Raw genomic sequence first — 27,237 nt, 5'->3', positions numbered from 1 at the left:
TCCGTGCCCGCGGCTACACGCAGCACGAACTAGATAGTTCGGACTAGGCTTCCTATTCCAAACTATCTGTATGCCTCCGCAGCGGGCACGAATCCTGCCTGCCTGCCTGCCTGCCTGGTATTGGGCTCTCCTAGCATGGAGCCGCTGGCCATGCTGATGCCCACACCCCATTGCCGGCAGGACTCAGCAAGCTGCAGTCACTGACTCCCTGGCACCCCATCCCATGCCATGCCACACCCCATATTCCCTCCCTTGCATGGTGAGGAGCCCCCAGTGTGGCAGCTGCTCCAGGAACCCTTCACAGGGTCACGGGGGTGCCCCTAGGTTGGCAGGTCCACTGGGCACCCTCCGCCCCGCACCATGCTGTGCCCCTGCCCTGGCTGCAGAGGTGCCTGCAGGCTGGATGCTCCCCCGGGGCCCTCACCTGCTCGCTGAGGTTGCGCTGCTCGGCACACGCATCCAGGATGCAGCTGGCCGCCTGCTTGGCCATCTCCTCTAGGAAGCCGTTGCACATACCCAGGCTGCGGCTCTTCAGGTGGGGATACTGGGGAGAGTCCAGGGGCTGCTCACTGCCCTGCTCGGCCTGGCACCTTCCAGCCATGGATCCCGAACGCCAGCCCCACTCGGCTTCATACCCCACGGGGAGACAAATTGCCCCGCCACGTGCAATGCCGTGTGTGCCCGCTGCCTGCTCCTCCCCCCCACACCTCCATGCATGCCCACTCCTCCCCACACCGAGTTCTCCCCACATGCATCTCCAGGCATGCCCCCGGCTCTCCCCCTTTATATCACTCCTCTGTCCCCCTGGTTCCCCTACCAATCCCCATGGATGTCCCTCCACCTTGGCCATGCCTCACCAGGTGTGCCCTTGCACCCCTTCCCACAGCAGGGTCTCCATCTACACAGCATCATGCATGTTCCCCACACCTGTTACCAGACTGTTCCCATCCCCCCCGTGTTACCCTGCCCTCCCACCCCGCCACAGTGGCACACACCTCCTCTGGACACATGGGGTGGGTGCAGTGGGCGAAGTAGCTGCAGACAAGCGGGAAGGCGATGGTGAAGCGCAGCATGGCCGGTTCCTCCATGGTCTGAGCAAAGAGCTTCTCAAAAGGGCGGATGTAGAAACTGTCAGTGGAGATGGACACGCCAGGGCAGGTGAGGCAGGAAGAGTCTGACTGAGAATGTGTGAGCGTGCGTGTGATTCCATACTTGTGTGTGAGATTCCATGTTTGTGCGTGGGACTCCATGTGTGACATTCTGTTTGTGGGTATGCACCTTTCCATGTAGGTTTGTGTACGTGATTCCACGGATATGTGATTCTGTTGTTATGTGTGTATGTACATGAGCAGGGCTCGCCAAGCGGCGGTAAGCCCCGCTCGCCAGCCGCGTGGTTCGGCACACTGCGCATGCGCAGACCTCGCCATGGGCGAGTAGATTACAGTAACTGTCGAGCCCGCTACATGAATCCATGTGTGGGAGAGTCTGTGTGTGTGTTCAAGCATGTACCTTTCCATGCAGGTGTGTGCATGATTCCATGTGCATGTGATTCTGTGGTTGTGCAAGTAATTCCATGTGCATGAGTCTGGGTGTGCTTGTGTGATTGTTTGTGTGTGCCCCCAGTGTGTGCATGCATGAGATTCCACGTGCGCGTGAGTCTCTATGGGTATGTCTACACTACCACCCTAGTTCGACCTAGGGTGGTTAATGTAGGCAACCGGAGTTGCAAATGAAGCCTGGGATTTGAATTTCCCTGGCTTCATTTGCATGTTGCCGGTCGCCGCCATTTTTAAATGTCCGCTAGTTCGGACTCCGTGCCCGCGGCTACACGCGGCACGAACTAGGTAGTTCGGATTAGGCTTCCTATTCCGAACTACTGTTACTCCTCGTGGAACGAGGTGTACTGGTAGTTCGGAATAGGAAGCCTAATCCGAACTACCTAGTTCGTGCCGCGTGTAACCGCGGGCACGGAGTCCGAACTAGCGGACATTTAAAAATGGCGGCGCCCGGCAACATGCAAATGAAGTCCGGGAAATTCAAATCCCGGGCTTCATTTGCAACTCCGGTTGCCTACATTAACCACCCTAGTTCGAACTAGGGTGGTAGTGTAGACATACACTATGTAATTCTGTGTTTGTGCATGTGTGTGTGATTCCATGTGAGCTGCACCACTCCAACCCACATCCCACTCAGAGGCCTTCATCCTGCCAGCCTTTGTGCCCTCTGCAACTGCCCTAAATCACAGCTAGATTCCATGTGTGGTGCCTGGTGTACATGAGTGTGAGGTTCCATGTGGGAGGGACCAGGTCCAAACAGACTGAGCACAGGGCTGGGAACCGGGCCTTAGCAACACCATGGGCACCAAATCTCCCCACCCGCCATCTGACACATCATGGCTCCGAGGGTAACAGATCCTGCCTGGCATCGCACTGTCTGATGGGGAAACTGAGGCACCAGTAGGCTCTGGGCGGCACTGGCCTGCCCACACGGGGCGCTCGGTGTACACACCACAAGGCCGACAGGTCCGAAGTCTCCACTAGCAGCTCCTCCAGTGAGTCCAGCATCTTGCAATGGAACACAATGAGGTTCATCACGCGGCCCACGTCCGGATTCTCACGCAGCTGCAAGGGGGCCTTGGCCGCACTGGTGTAAGCCTGGAGGGGATAAGCAGGGGTGAGAAATAGCCCAGGGTTGGGGCAGCCATATCGTCCCTCCCCCACAATCTGCTCTGCAGCTCCCCTAGTTGGGCTGCGTGCTTGGTGCTGGCAGCTCAAGGGTCAAGTCCTACCAGGGGCAGTTCCACCAGCTCCCAAGCTCCCCGTCCCATGGGCCTGTGGCTGGACAGGGGAGCCTGGAGCAGGGCCATGGCCCTAGTCAGTGAACAGAAACAAGGCTGTTCTGGGTGTAGCAGGAGGCTGAGCTGGGGGGAGGGAGGGGTCGCCATTTGCCACCTGTCACGGGGCCGGGTGGGGAAGGGGCTGCCAGTGCGGGGCTGGCAGGGTCTTGGGCAGGGGTTGCTGGTGCACCCTGGCAGATGCCCAGCCCCTAATAGGGACGCACACATATGGGAGGGGGAGGGGGGAGGGGGAGGGGAGTTACCTGCAGCCGGAACCAATCCAGGCGAAGCCCTGAGAAATCAAACTTCTCCTTGTTGTCAACTGCAGGAAAGAGAAATGGCTCAGAGCATGCAGTGGGCCCATGGGTGGGGGAGGGGGGCTCTCCCCTTGATGCTCCTGCCCCCACAGCTGACTCAGCACACAGGGGCATAGGGGGCTGGCTTGGCACAGCAGAGCCCGGCTGCCACAGCTGCCCCCTTCGCATGGGTGGCAGGGGTGGGGCTGGGTCCTGGCTGGCTGCAGCGTACCGCCCTCTGGGAGCTCTGGGCTGGAGCTGCTGCTCCGGGCAGAGCGGGGAGGGGAGGCTGCGTACCTTGTTTCAGGGTGAGGGACGACAGGCTGCTGACGAAGGACGACATGATGATGGACTCCTCCTCGGGGCACACGGTCAGATTCTGAAAGAGACGGGCGCGGCTTAGGGGGCGTCTCACGGGCCGCTAGGGTGCAGGGCGCTCATGGCTCCTGCAGGGCTCCCAAGGGCCAGGGAATTTCCCCTCCCAGGGCTGCGCGTCTGGCTGATCCAGCTCCCCCAGCCCTTCCCCGGCCTACCTGGATGATGTCGCTGAGCAGCAGGGCGTCGAAGCGAGCCAGGTACTGGACGTGGTAGCGCTGGATCACCAGGCTGTGCCTGCGCACCAGGACACGCAGCTGCTCCATGAGGAAGAGCACCTCAGCAATGTGACTGCAGCGGTGACACGGGGCCAGGTCAGGCTCTTCTGGGGAGACAGGGCTGCGCCCCAGCCACCCTGCCCAGGTTTGTGGGCCCTTTGCTTCTGCTGCCAATCCCACAACGCTCCCCTCCGCATCCTAATGCGCTGGCCAAGCCTCCAGGGGCCAGGCCAGGATGGAGCCGAATCTGACAGCTCCAGCTGGAAACTGGATGCTGAGGGCAGCCTCGCACCCACCACAGTGCCACAGGGCTCCCGCCACACCCCTCACACAGGTGTCCACACAAGCTGTGATCAGCCCACCGCCCAGGGGCACGTGTTCCCCTCTAGGTTCCCCAGGGACGCCTGTGCCCACGGAGCTAGGGCTGCCAACTTCCCGACCCAGGGCAGGCCCCACCGCAGCTCCCCTTCCCTGCAGGAGCCATCTCCCCTCGCATGCTCTTAGCTCATGTCTTTCAGGCTGCGCCAGGCAAAGCGGGTGCCACTTGCAGCATCCAGCCCACCTGCCCACTGGCCGAATTGGGCCCAGGATTGTTACCTGAGCCACAAACTGCTGTCATGTCACTTGGCTCCATTTCCTAACCCCCAGGCTGTGGGGCCCTGAGCAAAGACCCGGCCCTTCTTCTCTGCCCAGGAGGCCCACAGGTCCAGTGCACCCCACTCAGCATGGGTCCCACGGCCTCCCATGTCTCACAGCGACCAGTGTCCGTCTCCCCCACTCTTGAGAGCTAGCCCTCCCAGCGCCTGCCCCCCTAGAGCCAGACCCACCATAGGCCTGTTCCCCTGAGGATCAGCTCCCCCCAGTGCCTGTCCCCCTCCGAGCCGAACCTGCTCAGTGCCTCCCCCTCCCCATGCCAGTCCCACATGGGCCTAGCCCCCACCACAGAGCCAAACCCCCAGTGCCTGGCCCCTCCCTCACAGAGCCAGACCCCCCCCAGTGCCTGTCCCCTCTCTCACAGAGCCAACTCCCTTCAGTGCCTGTCCCCTCCTTCACAGAGAAAAACACCCCCCCAGTGCCTGTCCCCTCCTTCAGAGCCAACCCCCTTCAGTGCCTGTCCCCTCCTTCACAGAGAAAAACACCCCCCCAGTGCCTGTCCCCTCCTTCACAGAGCCAACCCCCTCCCCAAGTGCTTTCCCCTCTCTCACAGAGCCACACCTCCCAATGCCTGTCCCCTCCCTCACAGAGCCAACCCACCTCAGTGCTTGTCCCCTCCTTCACAGAGCCAACCCCCCCAGTGCCTTTCCCCTCTCTCACAGAGCCAGACCTCCCAGTGCCTGTCCCCTCTCTCACAGAGCCAACCCCCCCTCAGTGCCTGTCCCTTCCCTCACAGAGCTTGACCTCCCCCCACATTGCCTGCTCCCTCCCTCACAGAGCCAGACTCCCTCAGGGTCTGTCCCCTACCCCAGACCACCCCAAAGCCTGCTCCCCGACAACCAGGCTTTACCATGGATCTGCACCCCCTTGCCCAGGACACCCCCCGTCCCCACCCCCATGGTGCCCACCCTGCCCCTGGCCTGACCTGTCGGCATAGTCCTCAGGGGTCTTGGTCTTGGTGACATGCTCAGCGTGACGCACCAGCCAGTTCACCTCGTCGCGGCACAAGGAGAGCGCCATAAAGACGAAGAGAGCCTGGCAAGGAGTTTGGTGCCATCAGCTCCAGGCAGGGATGGCTCAGGCCTGGCTGGAGGCTGGGCCCCTGGGGCTCAAGGGCTCATGGGCTGTCAGAGCCAAATACCACCCCCCCCTCCCCCCCCCCCCCCGTGGGCAGGCATGGTGCGCGTGGTCACTCTGGGTGACCAGGAATGGGGGGAACCGCTTCCTGGAGAGGAAACAACCCTCTCAGCATGGCCGGGGACGCAGGCAGGCCCACACCTCTCCTGGCGGGCAGAGTACATCTGTGTCTGACCGTTTCCTCGCCATGGCACCCAACGGGGCGGGGCGGCTCTGCTGAGAGCTAAGAACTAGCCAGCTGGCCTGAGCGCTGGTCCAGGAAGCGATGTCCGAGCTATGGGGCGGGTGGGCTTCTGGGCTCTGGGGGTGAAACCTGTCACAGGCTGAGGACAAGAGACAGCCTGGGGCAGAGCCAGCTCGCCCTGCTGCCGGGGAAGGGGCACCCTTGGGCCTAAGTCGCAGGAAACCCCAGGGTGGTCTCAGGCTCAGACAGTGACTGGGACTGATCAAGAGATGAGAGGAGGAGCCACACTGGTCTCTGATCCAGTCACAGCGGGAGCCAAGGCAGGGCTAGCAGGGCTGAGGGTCAGGACTGGGGGCACTGGTAGGGCGGTGGGCGGAGCCAAGGCAGGGCTAGCAGGGCTGAGGGTCGGGACTGGGGGCACTGGTAGGGTGGTGGGCGGAGCCAAGGCAGGGCTAGCAGGGCTGAGGGTCGGGACTGGGGGCACTGGTAGGGTGGTGGGCGGAGCCAAGGCAGGGCTAGCAGGGCTGAGGGTCAGGACTGGGGGCACTGGTAGGGCGGTGGGCGGAGCCAAGGCAGGGCTAGCAGGGCTGAGGGTCGGGACTGGGGGCACTGGTAGGGCGGTGGGCGGAGCCAAGGCAGGGCTAGCAGAGCTGAGGGTCAGGACTGGGGGCACTGGTAGGGCGGTGGGCGGAGCCAAGGCAGGGCTAGCAGGGCTGAGGGTCAGGACTGGGGGCACTGGTAGGGCGGTGGGCGGAGCCAAGGCAGGGCTAGCAGAGCTGAGGGTCAGGACTGGGGGCACTGGTAGGGCGGTGGGCGGAGCCAAGGCAGGGCTAGCAGGGCTGAGGGTCGGGACTGGGGGCACTGGTAGGGCAGTGGGCAGAGCCATGGCTGGGCTAGCAAGGGCTGTGGGTCTGGACCGGGGCCATGGAGGGGGGAGGGCAAAGCAGGGCTGAAGGTCGGGACTGGGGGCACTGATAGGGCAGCGGGCGGAGCCATGGCTGGGCTAGCAAGGGCTGTGGGTCTGGACCGGGGCCATGGAGGGGGGAGGGCAAAGCAGGGCTGAAGGTCAGGACTGGGGGCACTGGTAGGGTGGTGGGCGGAGCTAAGGCAGGGCTAGCAGGGCTGAAGGTCAGGACTGGGGGCACTGGTAGGGCAGCGGGCGGAGCCATGGCTGGGCTAGCAAGGGCTGTGGATCGGGACTGGGGGCACTGATACGCTGCTGGCGGGGGTCTCCTGGGACTGGAGGAGCATGACAAGGACTCACCACTGAGGAGACCCCATGTTCCCCCAGACCCAAGGCTGCGGGGCAGAGCGGAGCCCTTTGGCAGTGAGACAGGCCGGGGGACTGGACATGAAAGCACAGGGTGCTCACACACTCACACACATGCACACAGACACCCTCATGCCCCTTCCTGGCTCCAGCCCTGCCCCCCTCACCTTGGGGCCCAGCAGCCCGGGCTGGTCGTCCAGCAGCGCCTCCAGCTCCCGCACCGCGTGGCGTAGGAAAACCCGCCGGTTCCGGTGCAACTGGCCACTGTGCAAGGGGGGGTGATTGTACCAGACACTGCACTGCCCACCCCCACCCCAGTCCCATGCCCACCCCAGAGCCCACCCAGCACCAGGGAGTCCAAGGCTCCTCTCTCCACCCTGGATGCAGCTGCAGCAGGGCAAGCCCCGTGTCATCCCACAGCCATGTAGGGTCTTGCGTGGGGCTGCAGCATCCGGGGCAAATCTCTCATCCTGGTGGGCCACAGCAGGGGCGGTGGGGAGTGAGGGGCACACGTTGAACTGGGGGGAGGGGAGCCCAGGGCAGGGCTGACAGGGGCTGTGGCTTGGGATTAGGGGCACTGGCTGGGCAGGGGTGGAGCAGCACCCAGTGCCATGTGTTACAAGAGGTGCTAGTTCAGAGCCTTTATACAGGCCCTGCCCACACTGTAAAGGGCACTGGCCAGTGCCAGCGAGACCCACCTGCCATGAGCAATAAATCCCCAGCCCCGTGGATGACCCAGGTGAGAATGGGGATGGGCGGGCGCAGGGACCAGGCAGCCTGTACCTGTTTGCCACAGCTTGCTCCTTGCACTCCTTGACCTCCGCCACCCGCTTCCCATACCTGCAAAGGTGGTCAGAGTGAGCGCTTACTGGCAGGGGAGCCCCCAGCCTGCTGTGAGAGCCCCTCTCCCATCCCCTCACCCCAGCGCAGCTCAGCCAACCCACCGGACTCCAGAACAGAATTTTCAGTAATATTTTCTTGAAGCCGACGTGTGCCTCAGTTTCCCCAATGCATTGCTATCCCGTGGGGAGGATGAGGGATAAGTGTGCTGGCTAAGGGATAAGGGCTGGCTAAGAGTCGGGGGGTGGGGAAGGCAGGTGCTGTCTAGCTGTCTGAGCCTGAATGGGTGACTACACGGCTGGCTGAGGATGCCCCATCTGGCTGGAAAGTCTGAGGAAGCAGTGGAAAACCCAGCCGCCAGCACAGGGACAGCTGGGCCCAGCGGGAGGAGGAACGCAGCTGGAGACCAGGTCTAGATGGGGGGTGTGGCGAGGGCATGGGAGTCTGGGCTGCAGGAAGGAACCCCTAGCACTGGAGAGGGAGGATGTGAGGAAGTCAGAGAGGGAAACACAAGGCCTGAAAAAGAGGTTCCCCAGGTCCGGGGCTGGCCAGATCAGCCTGTGCTGCCCCTTCTGGTCAGTCCAGTGATGAGCTCCAGGGGCCATAGCTGGAACCGGTGAGGGGTGCCCAGCACATCACAGGAGTCCCTCCAAGGCCTGTCCCAAAGCTGAGATGTGGCACCAATCCTGGGATGCTGAACTAGTCCCATAGAGCTCTCCTTGTCCTTCCCCTCCGACCCCTACCATCCACTTGCCCTGCCAGCTACCCTGCCCTCAGCAGCCACCCTCCGCCCTGTGCTAGCCGCTCGCCCTCCCACACCTGTGTTCCCTGGAAACTGAACACTTGGGTGGCCACCCAGGAGAGATTCAGGTGCAGCCCAGCTGATTAGCTGAGCGCCCACAGCTGCCCAAAGCAGGTAGCATGTGTTTCTATTGGTGGTGAACATCCGCACTTGCCTTGGTGCACGTAACAATGATTATTTTGCCCATGGATGGAAAAAATTAAGAGGAAACACTGCCCCCCCCACATGCCCCCACCAACTAACTGCTCCTGCCCCTGCCTTTCACCCCCCACACACACCTGGCTTGCCCCCAGCAGTCATCCTCCATGCATGTGTCAGCTCCCACCCTCACACCCCCAATGTCCCCTGCAGCACCGAAGCCCCCTGCTACCCCGTTACCCTTTCAGGCTGCCAAAGAGCTCCTCGGAGACCTTGTGGATCTGTAGGGCTTCATCCCGGATGAGGGTGATGTAGAGCGAGCCCTTCAGGCCCAGCCTCCACAGCTCCAGGCACTGTGGGCCAGAGCTCAGGCAGCCGTGGCACAGCAGGAAGCCGACTGCAGGGAGGGGCAGAGGGGAGGACATTAGCAGGAGCCTTCCAGCAGAACTAGGGCAACCAAAATGATGAGGGGCTGGAGCACATGGCCTATGAGGAGAGGCTGAGGGATTTGGGCTTATTTAGCCTGCAGAAGCGAAGAGAGAGGGGGGATTTGAGAGCAGCCTTCAGCTCCTATCAGCAGTATGGCAGGTGACCAGCTTGACTTAGCCGGGAAATCCTTGGTGAGCTTAAAAACAGAAAGGAAGCTTATAAGACGTGGAAACTTGAACAGGTGACTAGGGAGAAGTATAAATGTATTGCTCCAGAATACAGGGGAGTAATCAGGAAGGCGAAAGCACAATTGGAATTGCAGCTAGCAAGGGATGTGAAGGGGAACAAGAAAGGTTTCTACAGGGTGATCCGAGAGGGTGTGGGGCCCTTACTGGATGAGGGACGTAACCTAGTGACAGATGATGTGGGAAAAGCTGACGTACTCAATGGTTTTTTTGCCTCTGTCTTCACAGACAAGGTCAGCTCCCAGACAGCTGCACTAGACAACGCAGTGTGGGAAGGAGGTGGGCAGCCCTCGGTGGACAAAGAACAGGTTAAGAACTATTTAGAAAAGCTAGACATGCACAAATCCATGGGCCCGGATCTAATGCATCCGAGGGCACTGAGGGAGTTGGCAAATGTCATTGCAGAGCCTTTGGCCATTACCTTTGAAAACTCATGGAGATTGGGAGAGATCCCAGATGATTGGGAAAAGACAAATGCAGTGCCCGCCTTTTAAAAAGGGAAGAAGGACAATCCAGGGAACTACAGACCAGTCAGCCTCACCTCAGTCCCTGGAAAAATCATGGCAGGGATCCTCAAGGAATCCATTTTCAAGCACTTGGAAGCAGGGAAAGTGATCAGAAATAGTCAATATGGATTCACCAAGGGCAAGTCGTGCCTGACCACTCTGATTAGCTCCTGTGATGAGGTAACTGGCTCTGTGGACGTGGCAAAGTCAGTGGCTGTGATATACCTTGACTCTAGCAGAGCTTTGATACAGTCTCCCACAATATTCTTGCCAGCAAGTTAAGGAAGTCTGGATTGGATAGATGGATTGTAAGGTGGATAGAAAGCTGGCAAGATTGTTGGGCCCAACGGGTAGTGATCATTGGCTCGATGGACCAGGCAGGTGCCGAGGTGAGTCATACCCTTCCCTGCCAACTGCCCGCCCATCACACGAGGGGCCTTATACTATGAAAACACCTGCTGGTGACTCCCTGGACAAGGCATTATCATCTGGAGAGAAAGAGACCCCCGAGGCAGACGAGGGAGGCTCATTAATATCAGTATGGAGACGTTCCCTTGGAGTCTATAGCTGTGTGGATGGATGGGCAGAGATAGGTGGATCTCAGGAGGTGGGGATGGGTGTATACGGGCAGGATAGAGTGGAGGGAGGGGTCTATATGGGGGTAGATGGGGGGATGCCGGGAGCAGGCAGGGATTCCCATGGGCATCACTGGAAGATGCAACCCTCCCCTGCTACATCCGGAGGCCGTGGGGTCTGTGCCAGGCCCAGCCATGGCCCGGAGGGTCCTTCCACCAGGTGGGGTGTGACTCACTCAGTATCCAGCGCTCCATCACCTCCAGCGACAGGTACTCGCAGGCCATCTGGGGAGAGGGAGGAGCAGTCTTGCCACCAGGAACAAGAGCTGCTATCCTGGCTCTCAGCCCTGACTTCCCCCTGGGCCTGACGAGCTGGCCCAGCCCCTGCCCTCCCAGGCCCCAGAACCCGTGGCCAAGCTCTTTGGATCACCGGGTCCTACATGAATGGCTGCCTGGGCCAGATCTTGGTGTGGGCTTGGCCGTGGCATGCCGGACCTTGGCGTTCCCAGCCTCGTTGTCATGGGTACCAAGGGGCACCTTCCACGGCAGCCTGCCCTCAGCTCCCCACAGACAGGGATCGGAGCAGCCCCTCTGCCATGCATGCTTGGAGTCCCTACGGGGCGCAGCCCCTGCTGGACAAGAGGTTGGGGTCTGCCCCAGACTCCTGGGACCTGCCGCACAGCCCTCAGCTGGGTGTGGGCAGAGCCATCGTACAGTGTCCTGCAGACAACACCCCCAAGCCCGGCACTCAGGGCCCCCCCAGCCGGCCCCAGGCCCCGGAAGGCCAGACTCACGACGTCCGAGCTGGCCGGGCTCAGCATGGTGGCCGAGTTGCTGATCAGGCTCAGGAGCTGGTCGCTGCGCCACTGCTCGTCTGACTGGTTCCTCCGGGCAAAGAGGAAATGGAGAGAGAGGAGGGCGCTGGTCACGGCCTGGAGGGGGCAGGGGCAGTTAGCAGGGCAGCAGCAGCAATAATTGTAACTCCAGCTAGACAGCCCCCTAGCAGCAAGGTCAGGCCCAGGGCCCAGATATGGGCCTGTAGCCTGCCCCCAGGTGAGGAGAGCACCATAGGGGCCAGGCATAAGGCAGAGCACAGGGCCAGGCATAAGGCAGGATATGGAGCCAGGTTTGGGGCCGGCGTGAGGCCAGGCACAGGATATGGCCACATTGTAAGGCCTAAAGCAGGGCCTGGGATCTGGGGGCTGGATCTGGCCCCCAACTCGCCTGGATCTGGCCCCCAAGGCTCGGGACTCCCGCCAGCATCAGGGAGCTGGCGCTGGTGCTCCAGCCTGCAGTCCCCTTGTGGCCAGACATTCCCCTCTGTTCCTGCACCCTAGCACCCTCCAGACCCCCAACCCACTCCTGCACCCTCCCTCCCACCGAGATTGCAAGCCTGCTTCCCGGCAGCCCCCTCCCACACTGAACTCCTCATTTTGGCCCCATCCAAAAGCATAGCGGGGGCTCACAATATCTACTAGTCTGGGCCCCCCAGGCTCTGATGTGGGAGCGAAGGTGGGGAGTGTCCTGCCTCTCCCCAGGGATCTTGAGTTGGGTTGGGGTTGGTTGGTTTGGCTTTTTTTATTTTTGCTTCTCACTTTTGTGCACCTCCCCTCCCCCCCCCCCACACTGATTTTACTGTGGTCAGCACCGTTCCCCCTCCCCAACCATCCAACCCAAAAGAGGTTCCCCGCCCCTGGCCTAAAGCCTAGGGCCTTTGTCTGCAGAGAGAATGGAAAAGCAGCAGCCAGTAGCTGAGGTGCAGGGCGTCCGATCCTCACGTTCCATCTAAACTGCATCACAAGAGTCATACCCGACTGCTAGGGACCCCCTGTCCTAGAGGCACCCACTAGCGCCCCGCAAAGAGGTGACAGAGCTTAAGAGGGTTTGATTAGCATGAAAACGTAGCTGGATCCATTCTGTCTGGCAAGAAACCACTTCTCAATAGGTGAGGGTGGGTGCCTATTGGGGGGGCTGTGGCTGAGCCCGAGATACGGGTGAGGGACCCTGCCCTTGGGGGAGGAGGCAAGGAAAGGACGAGGCTCTGGCTAGGTGGTAGTCGGTCGGTTCCTGAAGCGGGGGCTGGGGGGTGGGGGAGAGCACCTTCTTACAGGACTGTGCATGCAGCCCGGACTGTTCTCAGGAAGTCACCCCTATGGGGGAGTATACCCCCCGGATTTCCCCAACATCCCCCCAGTATTGTGAACTATGGTGCCATACAGCCCACCTTCACCCTCACGGTCTCACCCCTCATTGGCCCTGACACCCTCCCTTGTAAGTTAGAAACCGCCCCCCCATTTCAATTCCTGGGAAGGCTACTGCAGGCAGTGACAGCTGGGACCAGTAGTTATCACCATTGCCATCCGCCCCCTCCCCTTGTGCCCAGTAGTTATCACTAGTGCCAGTCCCCCCTCTTGTGCCCAGTGGTTATCACTAGTGCCAGTCCCCCCTCTTGTGCCCAGTGGTTATCACTAGTGCTAGCCACCCCTCCCCCCAAGCACAGACCCTCGCCAGTGTCACTCACCTTGGTGTGAGGCCCAAACTCTTCTGTGAGTTTCTTGAGCGGGCTGTCGTACTCCAGCACCATCTGGCCCAGCCGGGCGAAGCTGGGGTCACTGCAGGCAGACGGCAAAGGCAGAGATTTGGTTCATGCCCCCACAGCAAACTGACCCCAAGGTCCGGGTCACACACCCTATGGCAAACAGCCTCCTTGTGCCTGGACTCTGCACCCCTCCCTGAATTGCTACCCAGTGTCCAGGTCATGCACTCCACAGCAAATGACCTTGCAAGTTCTGCTACTACTCCTCTCTCCTCCACATGGGCGCTACCTCTGGGATTTACACTCTGCCCTGTGGAGCCATCTGGCCCATGTTTGTCCTGCAGCAGGGAATCCCACTGGTTAATTGATCCTGTGGCTCCGCCCAGTATTGTGTGTGCCACCCTCTCCAGCACAACCCTTCCCCCTTCCAGACCCCAGTTCCCTCTCACCCGCTGCCCTGGATCATCTCGTGGGCGCAGTTGTACATCCCGATCAGGGCTTTGCGGTCCTCGGTGCGCGACAGCAACAGGATGACAGATGTGTAGGTCACCACCAGGTCCAGGTAGTTCTTGGTGAAGTCATAGTTCACGTGCTGTAGGGGGATAGCACAGCAGGGGGTGGCAGGGACTGGCAGTGACAGTGTGCGCAAGTGTGCGAGGATTTGCGCATGCAAGCACTGTGCATGTACCCCCCATAGATTCTGCCCCTTTGGGCACCTTGTCCATGCAACCCCCCCCCCCCACACACACACACACAGTCTGTCCCTACCCATGCACCACCCCTTGCGGCACCCTGTCCACACACTCACAATGTCGAAGTAGCACTGGCTGGCATCGATGGTGTTCAGCAGCTCGTACACATGGTCCTGCCAGGGGAAGCTGTGTCAGTCGCACCTCGGAGCCCCCAGCCCCTCCCCAAGCCACAGCCCCGGCAGCCCCACACCCCAGTATTACCAGACTGAAGGCTGCATCAGCAGGGGCAGAGGGCTCTGCCAAGAGGGCAGGCAGCTTCCTCACCCAAGATCTGGCACCTACAGTAGGGCAAAGGCCCCCCAACATTTCCTACTGCTCCAGGAGCAACAGGGTCTGGTGTAACTAGTGCCCAAGGTGCAGTGGGCCTGGAATGAACCTTGGGGAAGGGCTCACATGGGAGCTAGGGCCAACCTCAGCCCCACACAGCCTCCGTGACACGGGCAGCACCTGCTCCATCCCTGGCAAACCCACTCAGACGGGTGCAAAGCAGGTGAGAGCTGGGTCAAGCATCCCCCCCACGTGCGGCCATCACCACAGCATCTGGGCACCGCTGCAATCTGCAATGGATTTACCCTCCTCCCCACAATGCTGGGGGGGGGGGTGGAGCTGTGTTATCAGCCTGACCTGCAGGCCTCAAGGGTGTTCAGGCATTTGGCTCCCTGGAGGCGGCTGATCCTGGGGAACCCGGGCAGTCTGTGGCAGGTCTTGCAAATCCCAGGCCAGGACCGTACCCCCTTGGGCCACCTCCTGACCCCGCCCCCTCATCCTGCCTCCCCCCCCCCCCCCCCCCCCCCCCCCCCGTCTGCACGGGACCATGGTGCCCCCTGCAGGAACTCACCCGGAACTCCATCACGTCCACAAAGGTCTGGTAGTAGCTGCTGAGCACTTTGATGATCTCGCCCTTCTCCTTGTGCACCGGGCCCAGGTGTTGCTAAGGCAAAAGTCAGACACAGGGAGTGGCTTTCCCCCGGCTGCCCACAGCAGGGTGGGCGGGGGGGGGGGGGGGGAGTCACTGTGCGGCTGCCAGCTCACGGCCCTGCCACAGAACCAGCCACCCCACCCCTCCCCTCCCCCATGGGTCACGGGTCACTGGCATTCAGGGCTGGCTGCTGCTGCCCTGGCACACTCGCCCCAGGGCATCTGCAGCCCTCAAGCTAGGGCAGGCTATGCAGAGCCAAGCACTCCAGCAGCAGGGGAAGGGGCTGTATGCATCCGAGCACCCTACAGTAGTGCTGGAATGATTTCTAGGGTAGGGGTGCTGAGCTCTCCTCCCCTTCTCCTGTCTGTGCCCCTCACTGCCCTGGGAGGAAGGGGGGCACAGCCAGACGCAGCTGTAGAGCCCTGAGCCAATTGCTGGGACCCTGGGACTGGCAGTGGAGCCTCAGGGTGCGGGGCTGATGGCCTGGACCTTGCTGTGGGGCCAGTGGTGAAGATACCTGGTATAAAACTGGGGCTGCTGCTGCACCTCTCACACTCCTGCCTCCCATGTGTATGGTGCCGTGACAGGGTGAGGGTGGCCAGTACACATCCGAGCACCATGCAGGCAGGGTGGGGGCTGTACGGGTGGCAGGGCCAGCAGGGTGGGGCTGTATGGGGGGCAGCACTGGCAGGGTGGAGGCTGTACGGGTGGCAGGGCCGGCAGGATGGGGCTGTATGGGGGGCAGCACTGGCAGGGTGGGGGCTGTACGGGTGGCAGGGCCGGCAGGATGGGGCTGTATGGGGGGCAGCACTGGCAGGGTGGGGGCTGTACGGGTGGCAGTGCCAGCAGGGTGGGAGTGGATGGATCCCCACATCCCTGCAGACATGGGGCCTCTCCACATCTGAGCCCCCAGGCTGGGCAGACCGATGTGGGAGCTGTTCCATGGGCAAGGGACTGAGCCTCTGGCTGCGGGAGGCTGCTCACCGTGCTGCTCCGCGCATCCACATTTGGGAACTTCTTGTTGATGTATTTGATGGAGGCCTCCATCGTTTTCTCGGTGAAGAAGGGGGGTTTGCTCCTGGGGTCCGAGCACGTCTGGAACAGAGGAAGTGCCAGGCGTCAGCAGGGCTGAGCCACCAGGCAGGGCAGGGCCTGGTCCAGTGGCTCCTGCTCTCCATGGAAACCCAAACAGGCCCCACCTGCCCGCCAGAGAAATCGATGCCCTGTCCAGTAGTGATGCTCCACACTGATAGCCCACAGCCCTGGGCTCCGCCCGCCCAGCTCTGTCAGAGGCCCTGCACCCAGGCTTGTAGCGGGGCGCCACTGGGGCCGGGGAGGGGGCTGCTGCTGCAGTCCAGGAGTTTCTTTGGGTACAGGAGTGGCTCCCAGGTGGGCCTCTTCACTGCACTGGCAAGTACATTAAGGATCTGGAAGTGCTTAGGAGCATAGAAAGGAGGAATCCCTTTGCATGGGGCAGGGTGGGGGTGTTGAAGAGAGAACAGGGACCTCTAACAGAGCCAAGCCTTCTGAGCCAAGGTCACATTCGGAAAAGAGGGAGACGTGAGGGGGTGGGAGAAAAGAAGGGGCCAAACCCCAGGGAAGGGCTGGCAGTGGTGCAGAGAAGTTCCCACTCCCCCTCATCACAGTACCTGAGCGCCTCACTATGTCGGTCTCCTCCCAGCCCTGGGGAGGCCGTGCAGGGCCGTTATCCCATTGCACGGGGGACGGGGGGGGGGGGGGTGGAGGAGAGGGAGGACACACAGACTAAGGGAAGACTGAAAGAATTGGGCTTGTTTAGTTTAGAAAAGAGAAGACTGAGAGGGGACATGAGAGCAGTTTTCTAGTCTCTAAAAGGGTATGACAAGGAGGAGGGAGAAAAATTGTTCCCCTTGGCCTCTGAGGACAGGACAAGAAGCAATGGGCTTAAGGTTTAAGTTGGATATTAGGAAAAACTTCCTACCTGTCCGAGGAGGTTAAACACTGGAATAAGTTGCTTGGGGAGTTTGTGGAATCTCCATCGCTGGAGATATTGAAGAGCAGGTTGGATAGACATCTATCAGGGATGGTCTAGATCAGGGTTTCCCACCCTGTTGGTCGGGACCCAAATATGGGTCACCATTACATTTCAAAAGGGTCTGCAGGTGCCTCCCCAGGTGGCTCTTAAGGAGCCATTCACACATTTTTTGAATTGCCCTGGGTCCCCAGCTGGAAAAGGTTGGGAACCGCTGGTCTAGATGGTGCTTGGCCCTGCCATGAGGGCAGAAGACTGGACTTAATGATTTCTCAAGGTCCCTTCCAGTTCTAGTGTTCTATGATTCTAAGGGCAGATTTGCAAAGGCATGTGGGCACCTAGTGGCATTTTCAAAAGCAGCCAGAAGGTTTTGGTGCCTTGTTAACCCCACTAGAAGCTGAGCTGCGTCTTTGGGTGCCTAGAACCTGTCAAGCTCTGTCCCTAAGGCCCTGGCCGGTGACCCCACAGGCAGTCTGGGGAGAGGTAGAACCCAGGTCTCTCCAGCTCCCTATGTACAGGCCCAACCTGCTCTTGCTGCAAAAAGGAGAGGATTGAGATCGATGGGAGCCAAGCCAAGGCCAGTTGCCTGAGATTCCAGGAAACGATCCTAGGCAACTGAATTCAGGAAGGATGGCAAATGAGAGGCGATCGCTTCACCCCAAGGGGAGGCAGCAGAGTGTCCCATCCTAGGACAGTTCGGAGCGGCTGCCCCAGGCCCTGTGCTTGGAAGGGGGAGCCACGGGGCCCACTTCACCCATCCTATGGACAGGAGTTGCAGGGCCCAGGCCAGGCCAGTGCAATCCAGCCCCAGGGTGCTTCACTTCCCACTGCCACTGCAAAGAAGAGCGCAGTGGGCTGGGAGATGGGCAGCTATTTGTGTCGCTCCATCTCCCAGTGCTATGGTGAGTGAGGGGGGGCTGGACCCCTGCTGTTGCCTCACATCAGGCCCCCAGGTATTCCCACAGCTCACGTTGCTTGGGGGAGGGGGATTTGGGCAAGGGGCAGGGACAGAGCAGGGGGAAGGGGTGGAGTGGGGGCAGGGCAGGCCCTGTTCCCCCCTAGGGACAACTCTGGGTGTCACATTGTGCCCCCGCTTGGGTTTTAGCACAAGGGCTGCGGTGCAATTTTCCATTTTGACTGAAACCCATTTAGTTTGTCTTTTTTTTGTTCCAAGTCTGAGAAAAGGAAGGAAGGAAGGAAGGAAGGAAGGAAGGAAGGAAGGAAGGAAGGAAGGAAGGAAGGAAGGAAGGAAGGAAGGAAGGAATGGGTGTCGGGTGAGTGTTGCATTATGTCTCAAACTCTTAGGATTTCAGTTGTATCTAGGCCAATTCCTGAACAAGGAACCGAAATTGAACCCACAAAAGTGCATAAAGTCAGCAATGATGATCATGATCTGCATTATTCACAGAGCTCAGCACTGTTCAGAATATTGCAGAATGTAACCCCTGTGCCAACGTGTATAAAGCGTGTAGCCCTAGATAAGACGGCTCCAATATTTAAGTATAAAATGTGTAGTAGAAAGAGAACCTGAGACACGAGATCTTGGTTCAGAGCTCTGGTATGAGGTCAGAGGCCTGAACTAAAGTGATAAACAGGTCCTGCTAATAGAAAACAAGGGGTACATCTAGACTGCATTGCTCTTTCTGGATACTGGAAGCATCCTGAAATAGCAATGCTGTGTCTTTAAAAGCACCTGCTATTTCCTGCAATAGTGGGCATGCTATTCCGGCGTCCCTGAGGGTTAAGGGAATTGTCGGAATAGTGCCTTATTTTGAAATTTGGCGCTGTGTAGACAGAGCTTATTTTGAAATTTGGCGCTTTCAATTTAGACTTGTAATAATTTGGGTGGCGCAAATTGCGTAGCTTATTTCAAAAGAAGGGAGCTGTCTAGACGCACCCAAAGTTAGCAAAGTTGGGCTCTGCTTGTGTGCACGCTCGCAGACTCTGGGCGGGAATTACAAAACCACACACACTCCTGAGGTAGAGTTGCCAGATAGTTACACAAAAAATACCAAACATGGCAGGAAAAAAATTGGTTGAGCAAAAACAAAAATAACCCATGGGGACCAAAGTTGTTGAGCAAAAAAAACCCAAAACAACTGCACAAAAAAAAGAGTCACAGTGCCTTTAAATCCCCAAGCTCCCTCCACCCTCACCAGATGCAGCAGGGAAGGAATGTCCCAAGCGGCCTTCCGTCCGAGAGAAACAGAAAATACCAGACATTTTACATGTCTAGTATTTTCCTTTTTTTTTTTTTACCGGACAGAATCCGCAAATACTGGACTGTCCGGACCCATACCGGACACCTGCCAACCCTATTCTGAGGCACAGGACACTCACACAAACACATTCCAGAAGTAGGGTTACCAGGGTGTCCGGTATTCACCTGGACAGTCTGGTATTTTCGCCTCCCGTCCGGTAAAAAAATCCAGAGAATACCGGACATTTTGGTCCGGTATTTTCTGAATTTTTCCCTGGCCAGGAGGCGAAAATGCCAGGCACCTGGCAACCCTACAAACACTCAGTGCCAGGCCTGTCTGAGATCACCTCTTGCTCCCAACACCCCCAGCCTCCCGACCCCAGCCCCCATGCTTACCTGGTTCCCCAAGGCTGCCGGCACAAAATGGCTGCTGGCCAAAAGACCTAAGGGAAGCAATGCTTTCCCTGGGTGTTAGTGCTCAACGACTCCCTGGTTCCTATCCTTGCACTTAAAGGGGACATGCTGTTTTAATGCTGTTTTATTTTTTAAAAAATTTGTCTCCCCCCCCCACCTTTTTTTCCCCTTCAACAGAATTTTTTCCCAGTGTTTCGTTGTTGTTTTTTGGGGGGGGGGAGGTTTCGGTATTTTTGTTTCAACCATCTGGTAACCCTATCCAGAAGGGGGGTGCCAGAACACCCCAATACCAGCCATAATGAGATACCTCAGTGGGAGTGGCAGTGGCAGTGCCTAGGGGCAGTGGGAAGTTCGCCACTGCCTGAGCTGAGTCCTGTGTCGCGGGCACACATGTCTTAGTGTCTCCTTCCCCGGACAATCTGCCAGGTGCTATTACTATGCTTCTCCAGCAGTAAACCTCACCCAGTGCTTGGCTACTAACAAGTCTGTGCTTACTGGGGCAGTTCAGTCATACTTGGCAAGAGCCAGCGCGCCACACAGAGAGAACGTACATGCAGCCAACATCTGACCAAGGGTACAGTTAGTCAGCACATACTGATTTCTACGAGCGGTGGCGCTGACGACATCAAAAGTGTTATTTCATTAAGGACTGGAAGCTTTGACCCACCAGCTCTCTTTCAAGAAAAATAGGTGCTTAGAGCTCCTGTGTCTCTTTATTTTCCTTTCCCGCCTACCATGGCCCTCAGCTACCTCAGAAGACTCCATTTTTTTCTCATCTTTAAAATGTGGAATTTTCGTGGGGTTTGGTTTGCAATAGAGCTGCCAATTAATTGCACTTAACTCACATGGTGAACTCAAAAAAGGTAATCATGATGAATTGGAGCTGTAATTGCTCTGTTCAACAACACAGAATATACCAATTGAAATGTATTAAACATTTGTGGATGTTTTTCTACATTTTCAAATGCATTGATTTCAATTGCAGCACAGAATATAAAGTGCACCCTGCACACTTTATGTGATTATTTTATTACAAACATTTGCATAACCCACAAACCAAAGCTACATCTACACTGCAGCGCTTTTGTGCAAAAACTCATGGAAGGTCCACACTACAAGTGCGTTTTTGCGCAGGAATAAGTACAGTAGATTGTCAGAAGACAGGGCTTTTGCACAAGAGTTATTCCTCTTTCTACAGGGAATAAGCCTTTTTGCTCAAGAGCTCTTGCGCAAAAAGGCGTGTGTGGACGGACAGCAGGGATTTCTTGAGCAAAAAATCGGAAAAAGCACAGGTGACCTTTCTTGTGCAAGAGCAACCATGGCAGTGTGGACGTGCTCTTGCGCAAACTTTTTGTGGAAGATCTCTTCCACAAAAAGTTTTTGCGCGAGAAGCCTGCAGTATAGACGGAGCCCTAGTGTGGTTCATTGTCCCATGCAATGGCACTAAAACCACTTACAGCAAGAGATAAGAACAACAGAGCCCTGCTGCCCAAGCTGTGAGCCAGCTAGCTTTATAGCGCAAGCTGTAGTATAGAGGCTCCTACACTAAACTGCAAGCTCCCAGGTTCAGATCTACCCAGTGGTAGTTACCTTTGCACTGTAAAAATGATAATAAAAGAAGTAGTCTTTTTCACTTCACCTCCTACAAGCACTGCAATGCAATCTCTTCATCATGGAAGTGCAACTTACAAATGTAAAAATTCTTTTGTTATATAACTGCACTCAAAAAACCAAACATACAATGAGGTTTACCAGTTATTTCGAGTGAAGGCAGGGGACTGGACTCGATGACCTTTCAAGGTCCCTTCCAGTTCTAGGAGATAGGCAATCTCCATTAATTTAAAAAAACATGGTTACACAGGGTGTTTTATTTCGAAATAGCGTGATTTTGAAATAGCAGCCGGACACAATTATGCTAATGAAGCACGGGATATTTAAATCCTGGCTTCATTTACTATTTCGAATACCTACATTTGCATCCCTATTTCAAAATATGGTGCGATTGTAGACATAGCCTCTGACAACATCTACACTGCAGCCTTTTGTCGGCAGAGACAATGCAAATGAAGCGCTCGTTAGCATTTGTCGTGCTGTCATTTGCATATTCTCTGCCCATGCTTTTTGCAGAAGAGGTTTTTGTGCAAAAACAAGCAGGATAGACCCAAAAAACCCCTTAGCATCTTCCACCAAAAGCATCAGCAGAGAATATGCAAATGACAGCAGGACAAATGCTAATGAGCGCTTCATTTGCATTGTCTCTGCAGACAAAAGGCTGCTGTGTAGATGTAGCCTAAGACAAACAAGTCTGTTTACATTTACAAGATGTTCACATGATACTTTTTTAGCTGGTCTTGCAAAGTATTTATGTGCCAGATGTGCTAAACATTTTTCATTTGGCCACCATTCTGGAGTATATGCTGCAATACTGATGATGTTCTTAAAAAATAATGAGTTAATTACATTTGTGACTGAACCCCTTGGGGGAGAATTGTATGCCTCCTGCTCTGTTTTACCCACATTCTGCTACATACTGTGTGTTATAACAGCCTCAGATGATGACCCAGCACATGTTGTGTGTTTTAGGAATGCTTTTGCTGCAGATCTGACAAAACACAAAGAAGGTACCAATGTGAGCGTACTAAAGATACTAAAACACTCCACCCACAGTTTAAGAATCCGATGTGTCTTCCAAAATCTGAGAGGAATGAGGTGAGGAACATGCTTTCAGGGGTCTTAAAAAAGCAACACTCAGGTGTGGAAACTACAGAACCCGAACCACCAAAAAAAGAAAATCAACCTTCTGCTGATGGCATCTGGCATGAACACGTGTTGGTCTGCAGTGTACTGCTTTGGATCACTACTGAGCATAACTCATCATCAGCATAAACACATGTCCTCTGTGAATCTTTCATGTGTCTAACAGGTAATGCCAGACAGAATAGTGCCATGCCAGTGTCTGTCCTCACTTTCAGGTGATGTAAACCAGAAGTGAGCAGCATTATCTCCCATAAATGTAAACAAACTTGTTTGTCTGAGTGACTGGCTGATTAAGGAGTTTGACTAAGCAGCCTTGTAGGCTTTTAAGTCTTGCATTGCCTTATTTTTGAATGTGGGGGGAGGATTCTACACAATTCTACGTTTGTAAGTTCAACTTTCACAATAAAAAAAATTGCACTATTGTACTTGTTTTAAGTCAAGGGTGGGCAAGAGAGCATCCCCGGGCTGAATCCAGCCCACCAAGTAGGTTGATCTGGCCTGCAGACACCCTGCTGCTCCCCCACCCCCAGGCCAATCAGGGTCTGTGGGTGGAGAAGCATGTAAGTGTCCTGGCCCCGCCGCAACTGTCTGAGGCCTAGCCCCTTCTGGGGTAGCCTGGGGCCACTTCAAAATTTTGTGAAATGCCCCCCCCTTCTAAAATTATTGCCCACCTCTGTATTAAGTGAATTGAAATGAAAAATAAATATAAAACAATCACCATATGCTTTGTATTCTGTGTTGTAACTGAAATCAATATATTTGAAAATGTAGAAAACCCCACAAATATTTAAATAAATGGTATTCCATTACTAACAGTGTGCAATTACTTCTTTAAATTATTTGACAGCCTTAGTTTAAAATATTCTCCTGTGGAAAGAGCAACTCGATCACTGTAGCATTGTGTTGAAAAGCTCTCTGGAAAGTAATAAGCTTTTGAACAGAAAAAGCACCGTTGTTGACTCTCATCATTTCGTTGTGAGCCTCATGATAATTATTGTTTTCCTTGAAGCCTCAGCTCCTGCAGTCAAGAGGATGTGTGATGATTTCCGCCTTCCTTCTTAAGGAAAAATGAACTTTCTAGCCATTACGGTGGTGCAGAAAGCATCAAAATGTGACCCTCCAGTGCACCCTAAATGCTCAAAAAGTAGAAAGTAAATACAAAGAACACCAAGCTGTTACTTTTTACATCATCTCAGGATTGTAAAGCCAATCTCAGATTTTTGGTGAGTCTGATTCATGATTTCTGAACATTTGGGGTTGGCAATAGTGTGCAAGTGACTTGAAGCGTCACCTCCAGGTAGGTGCAATATAAATACACAAGGCCTTGCCCTAGTAGGATGCTTCCAATAGTTAAAAGGTGAACCATGCTGGGTGAACTACAAAACAAGAGTGAAAGTAATCTAGATTTCCCTACAGTTGTTTTGTTGTTGTATTCAAGAGTAAGAATATACATTAACATTTTAAAACTAACCAATGTTCCTTAAAAGCTTCAGAGGGGGAGCCGAGTTAGTCTATAACAGGAAAAACTTAAAAAACAGCAAATAGACTAGTAGCACCTTAAAGATTAACAAAACATGCAGATGTATCGTGAGCTTTTGTGGGCATAACCCGCTTCTTCAGATTACTGGATTGTTAGAAGTCCAGATTCAAGAATAAATAAGATGGGGGGGAGGGGAGGAGAGGGGAAAAAAGAGAAAAAAGGAGGGGGAAAGAAAAAAGAGAGAGAGAGAGAGAGAGAGAGAGAGAGAGATTGTGAGTAGATGGTTCAAATAGTTTACAAGAGCCTGATAAGAACGATTAGCACCTTAGCACCTCCATTGTTGGGTTGGTTGGTTAAGTCATTAAGTGACTTGACACAAGATGTTAGAACATGTTAGTAGTAGAGTTGAGTGGATCTAATAGTTATTTCCTTTCTTTCTATAGGAACTAGATACAGTGCTGTTGTCAGCTAACTACTAAGTTGTTATCTGCAAAAAATTAGAGTTTTCAGGTGCCTTTGTAGCCCCTGGCATGCTTAAAGTTGTCCCCTCCCACCAAAATCTGAAATGTTGCCTCTGGCCTGCAGCCCCTTGCTTCTATCCCAGCCCTGTGGAACAAAGGGGGGGGTGCAGGGACTGGGACTGGTGAACTCATGACGTTATTTAACTTTGCATGGGTTGGCCAATGGAATGAACTGTGTGGCATAGACTCTGTACTGCCAGGATAGACAATTCTTTTTTGTCAAGGTACAAAATTCTTCATTAAGGTCCAGCCTCTAGAGAAACTAATCAACAACAACAACAACAACCGTGCCAATGATAAATAAACAAAATGATGTTGGGATCTGTTCAAATGCATCTGTTGGCCCAGATGTGGGTTTTCAGACCACCGATGGGCTACCCCTGCTGCACTGCGAGCAGTGATGGAAGAGATCCCTGTGGCAGGCAGAGGGCTCTGAGCATGGAAGGGGTCCAAGTCCTAGCCCTATTCCTGTTGTCTGGCACACACAGGTGTGTCTAGACTACAGGGTTTTGTCGACAAAAGTGGACTTTTGTCGACAAAACTATACCTGTGTCTACACTGCTGCTGAGTTCTGTCAACATAATGTCGATAGAACTCAGCAGTTTTGTCGATGGCTATAAACCTCATTCTACAAGGAATAACTCCTTTTGTCGACAGAGTTCTGTCGACACAAGGCATTATTGCATCTAAACTGTCCTTTGCCTCTACACTGTCATGTCGACAAAGCGGCTTGCTTTGTCGACAGAATTGGATGTAGTCTAGACGCTCTCTGTCGACAAAAGCCTGTAGTCTAGACGTACCCCCAGAGTTGAGGATCAGTGGTAGGGATGTAAAATTTCGATTAATTGACTAATTGAATAGTCGGTGCAATTTGCATCGACTACTCGATCAGTCGATAGAGCACCTCCACCTTTGAAGTGTAGCGACAGCCCTGGGGCTGTGGCTACACTTCAAAGGCAAAAGTGCTGTGGGGAGCACAGGGCCAGCGGGGGATTCAAGCAGTTCCCTGCTTGCCCTAGGCTCCCCACAGTGTTTCAAAGTGGCAGCGCCGCATGGAGCCCAGGGCCAGCCGGAGACCCGGGCTGCATGTGGCGTTTCCAAGTGGCAGTCCCTGGGCTCCATGTGGTGCTGCTGCTTTGAAACGCTGCATGTAGCCCGGGACAGCTGGGGACTCCCAACTGGCCCCAGGCGGCATGCGGCATTTCAAAGTGGCAGCGCGGCGTGGAGCCCGGGGTCTTTGAAGCACCCCCTCCTCTTTCCCCCACCCTTGCTGCCTCTTTCTGATAGAGGCAGCAAGGGGGGAGGAGCAACTAATAGACTGGTCAAAGGCCAGTAACTCCCCCACTAGCTCTGGGAGGCCCAGCAGGGAGTCCTGGGGAAGAACATGGGGACTGGGGCACGGGGCAGGCTGTGATCCGTGCACACAGGATGCTATCACCAGGCCCAGCTGAGAAAGAGGAAGCTGCTGAGCAGCCGCACCAGGAAGAGAGCAGATGGCAGCTGTTTGTGGTTTGTGACTAGAATGGCTCCAGGCTCTACTCCGCAGCCTCTTGCCCCAGCTGGGTTCTGACTCCCAGGGCACTGTCACATGAGCCTGTCTAACGGCAGGAAACTAGTAACAGCCCGATCAGTCGACCCCCTGAGCCAAGAGAAGAGGCTCCCTTCACCGTGCCAGCCCACACCCTGACCACTGCCCCGGGAGTGCCCAACATTCATCATCCAGCAAGGATCCCTAGGCACCTCAGAGAGCCAGATCTGTCTCCTCCTTCCCATCTCACAGATGGGGAAACTGAGGCACAGTGGGGGATGCAGCCAGTCAGGGACAGAGGCTGGGAGAGAACCAGGAATCTTGTCTCCCGCCAGTGCAGTCTGCTAGGCCTGAGCTCCCAGACCCAGCCGCCCACACATGCAGCAATATTGCCTCCTAGGAATACTGGCCTCCAGCCATGGCAGGAGATGGGCAGGGCAGAGGGGGCGTGACTGGCATGTTACAAGAAAGGCTGAACTGTGTGACCAGCAGCAAGAGCTGCCAGCCCAGCACAGGAGAGGGGTCAGGGTGCAGCCAGGCTGGGGTTTGGGGGGACTTCACTGATTGCATGTCCATGCTCTAGGTAGTTCACACACGGAGCTGGCATCCCTGGGGATTGAGTCCCATAAGGATATGTGGCCAGAGGATCCTGCCTCCTGCCTGCGCAGTGGGGGTGGCTCGCAGGAGATATGAGGCCAAGAGGGCCCTCCTGGGAGCAGCCTGAGGTTTCCACTAGCCGGGGCCAAAATCTGAGGGAGCAACAACTCAGTAGGTTTGAGCCTGAACCCTTGCCCTGCTTCGGCCTTGAATTCTCAACCAAACCTTGGGCTGGATCCCAATTCAACCCCCCCCTCCCCTACAATCACTGCTGCCACAAAGGAGCCGTTAGCCCCTGAGATAGTGAAAGAAGTCAGCTTCCCCTCAGACCCAGAACAAGTCTGGCAACAGTAGGACTCCTGACCCCGCTTCATGCTCTACCCACTCGACCCCACCCTCCTCCCTCAGCCAGGAATAGAATCCAGATGTGCTGGCTCCCAAAGCCTCTGCTCTACCCACTAGACCCCACTCTCCTCCCTCAGCCAGGAATAGAATCCAGATGTGCTGGCTCCCAAAGCCCCTGCTCTACCCACTAGACCCCACTCTCCTCCCTAGGCCAGGAATAGAATCCAGATGTGCTGGCTCCCAAAGCCCCTGCTCTACCCACTAGACCCCACTCTCCTCCCTAGGCCAGGAAGGAAGGCATCCTGGCTCCCAACCCTCTGCTGTAATCATAGAAGAACCGGCCTTTCCCTAGCAAGCCCAACCCTGGTACACACCCAGCCCCTCGCTGGTGGGCCCCACCCACCTTCTTGATGTTGTACATCCGGATGAGGACGCCCTTCCCTCTGTCATTGAGGATCGTCAGCTTCTCAGCAAACTTGTGCTGGTAGATGGAGGGGAGAGACATCTCCTCAGGCGAGATTGTGCCCTGCTCCACACCAAATAACCTGCTGCAGGCAGCAGGCCAGGCCGACCCTCCGGCAACAACCCGACAGGCACCAAAATGGCACGGCTGCACTGGGAGGATGGGGCTGCTTGTCCAGTTGGTGCTTCCTCTTTGATTGGAGGGGAGGC

The 27,237-nt window shown here is 56.2% G+C and overlaps 1 protein-coding gene across 1 annotated transcript in view; it reads right to left on the bottom strand.

Moving 5' to 3' along the window:
- The window catches only part of NCKAP1L (NCK associated protein 1 like), a 68,838-nt gene extending 41,601 nt beyond the window's left edge, over window positions 1–27,237 (bottom strand). The window contains exons 1-18 of the mRNA XM_075902081.1: window positions 26,969–27,237; window positions 15,697–15,807; window positions 14,632–14,724; window positions 13,850–13,906; window positions 13,491–13,633; window positions 13,027–13,117; window positions 11,300–11,437; window positions 10,742–10,790; window positions 8,991–9,147; window positions 7,754–7,810; window positions 7,138–7,234; window positions 5,305–5,414; window positions 3,666–3,798; window positions 3,430–3,511; window positions 3,100–3,158; window positions 2,509–2,654; window positions 996–1,128; window positions 425–544 (exon numbers count right to left, since the gene is read on the bottom strand). Of these exons, the coding sequence (XP_075758196.1) occupies window positions 425–544; window positions 996–1,128; window positions 2,509–2,654; window positions 3,100–3,158; window positions 3,430–3,511; window positions 3,666–3,798; window positions 5,305–5,414; window positions 7,138–7,234; window positions 7,754–7,810; window positions 8,991–9,147; window positions 10,742–10,790; window positions 11,300–11,437; window positions 13,027–13,117; window positions 13,491–13,633; window positions 13,850–13,906; window positions 14,632–14,724; window positions 15,697–15,807; window positions 26,969–27,070 (1,878 nt within the window). The 5' untranslated portion in view covers window positions 27,071–27,237. The remainder of the gene's footprint in view (window positions 1–424; window positions 545–995; window positions 1,129–2,508; window positions 2,655–3,099; window positions 3,159–3,429; window positions 3,512–3,665; window positions 3,799–5,304; window positions 5,415–7,137; window positions 7,235–7,753; window positions 7,811–8,990; window positions 9,148–10,741; window positions 10,791–11,299; window positions 11,438–13,026; window positions 13,118–13,490; window positions 13,634–13,849; window positions 13,907–14,631; window positions 14,725–15,696; window positions 15,808–26,968) is intronic.

The sequence above is a fragment of the Pelodiscus sinensis genome, chromosome 19, assembly GCF_049634645.1.
Source record: "Pelodiscus sinensis isolate JC-2024 chromosome 19, ASM4963464v1, whole genome shotgun sequence".
NCBI lineage: Eukaryota > Metazoa > Chordata > Testudines > Trionychidae > Pelodiscus > Pelodiscus sinensis.
The sequence above is the reverse complement of the archived record's forward strand: the minus strand, read 5'-3'. Positions and strand labels throughout refer to the sequence as shown.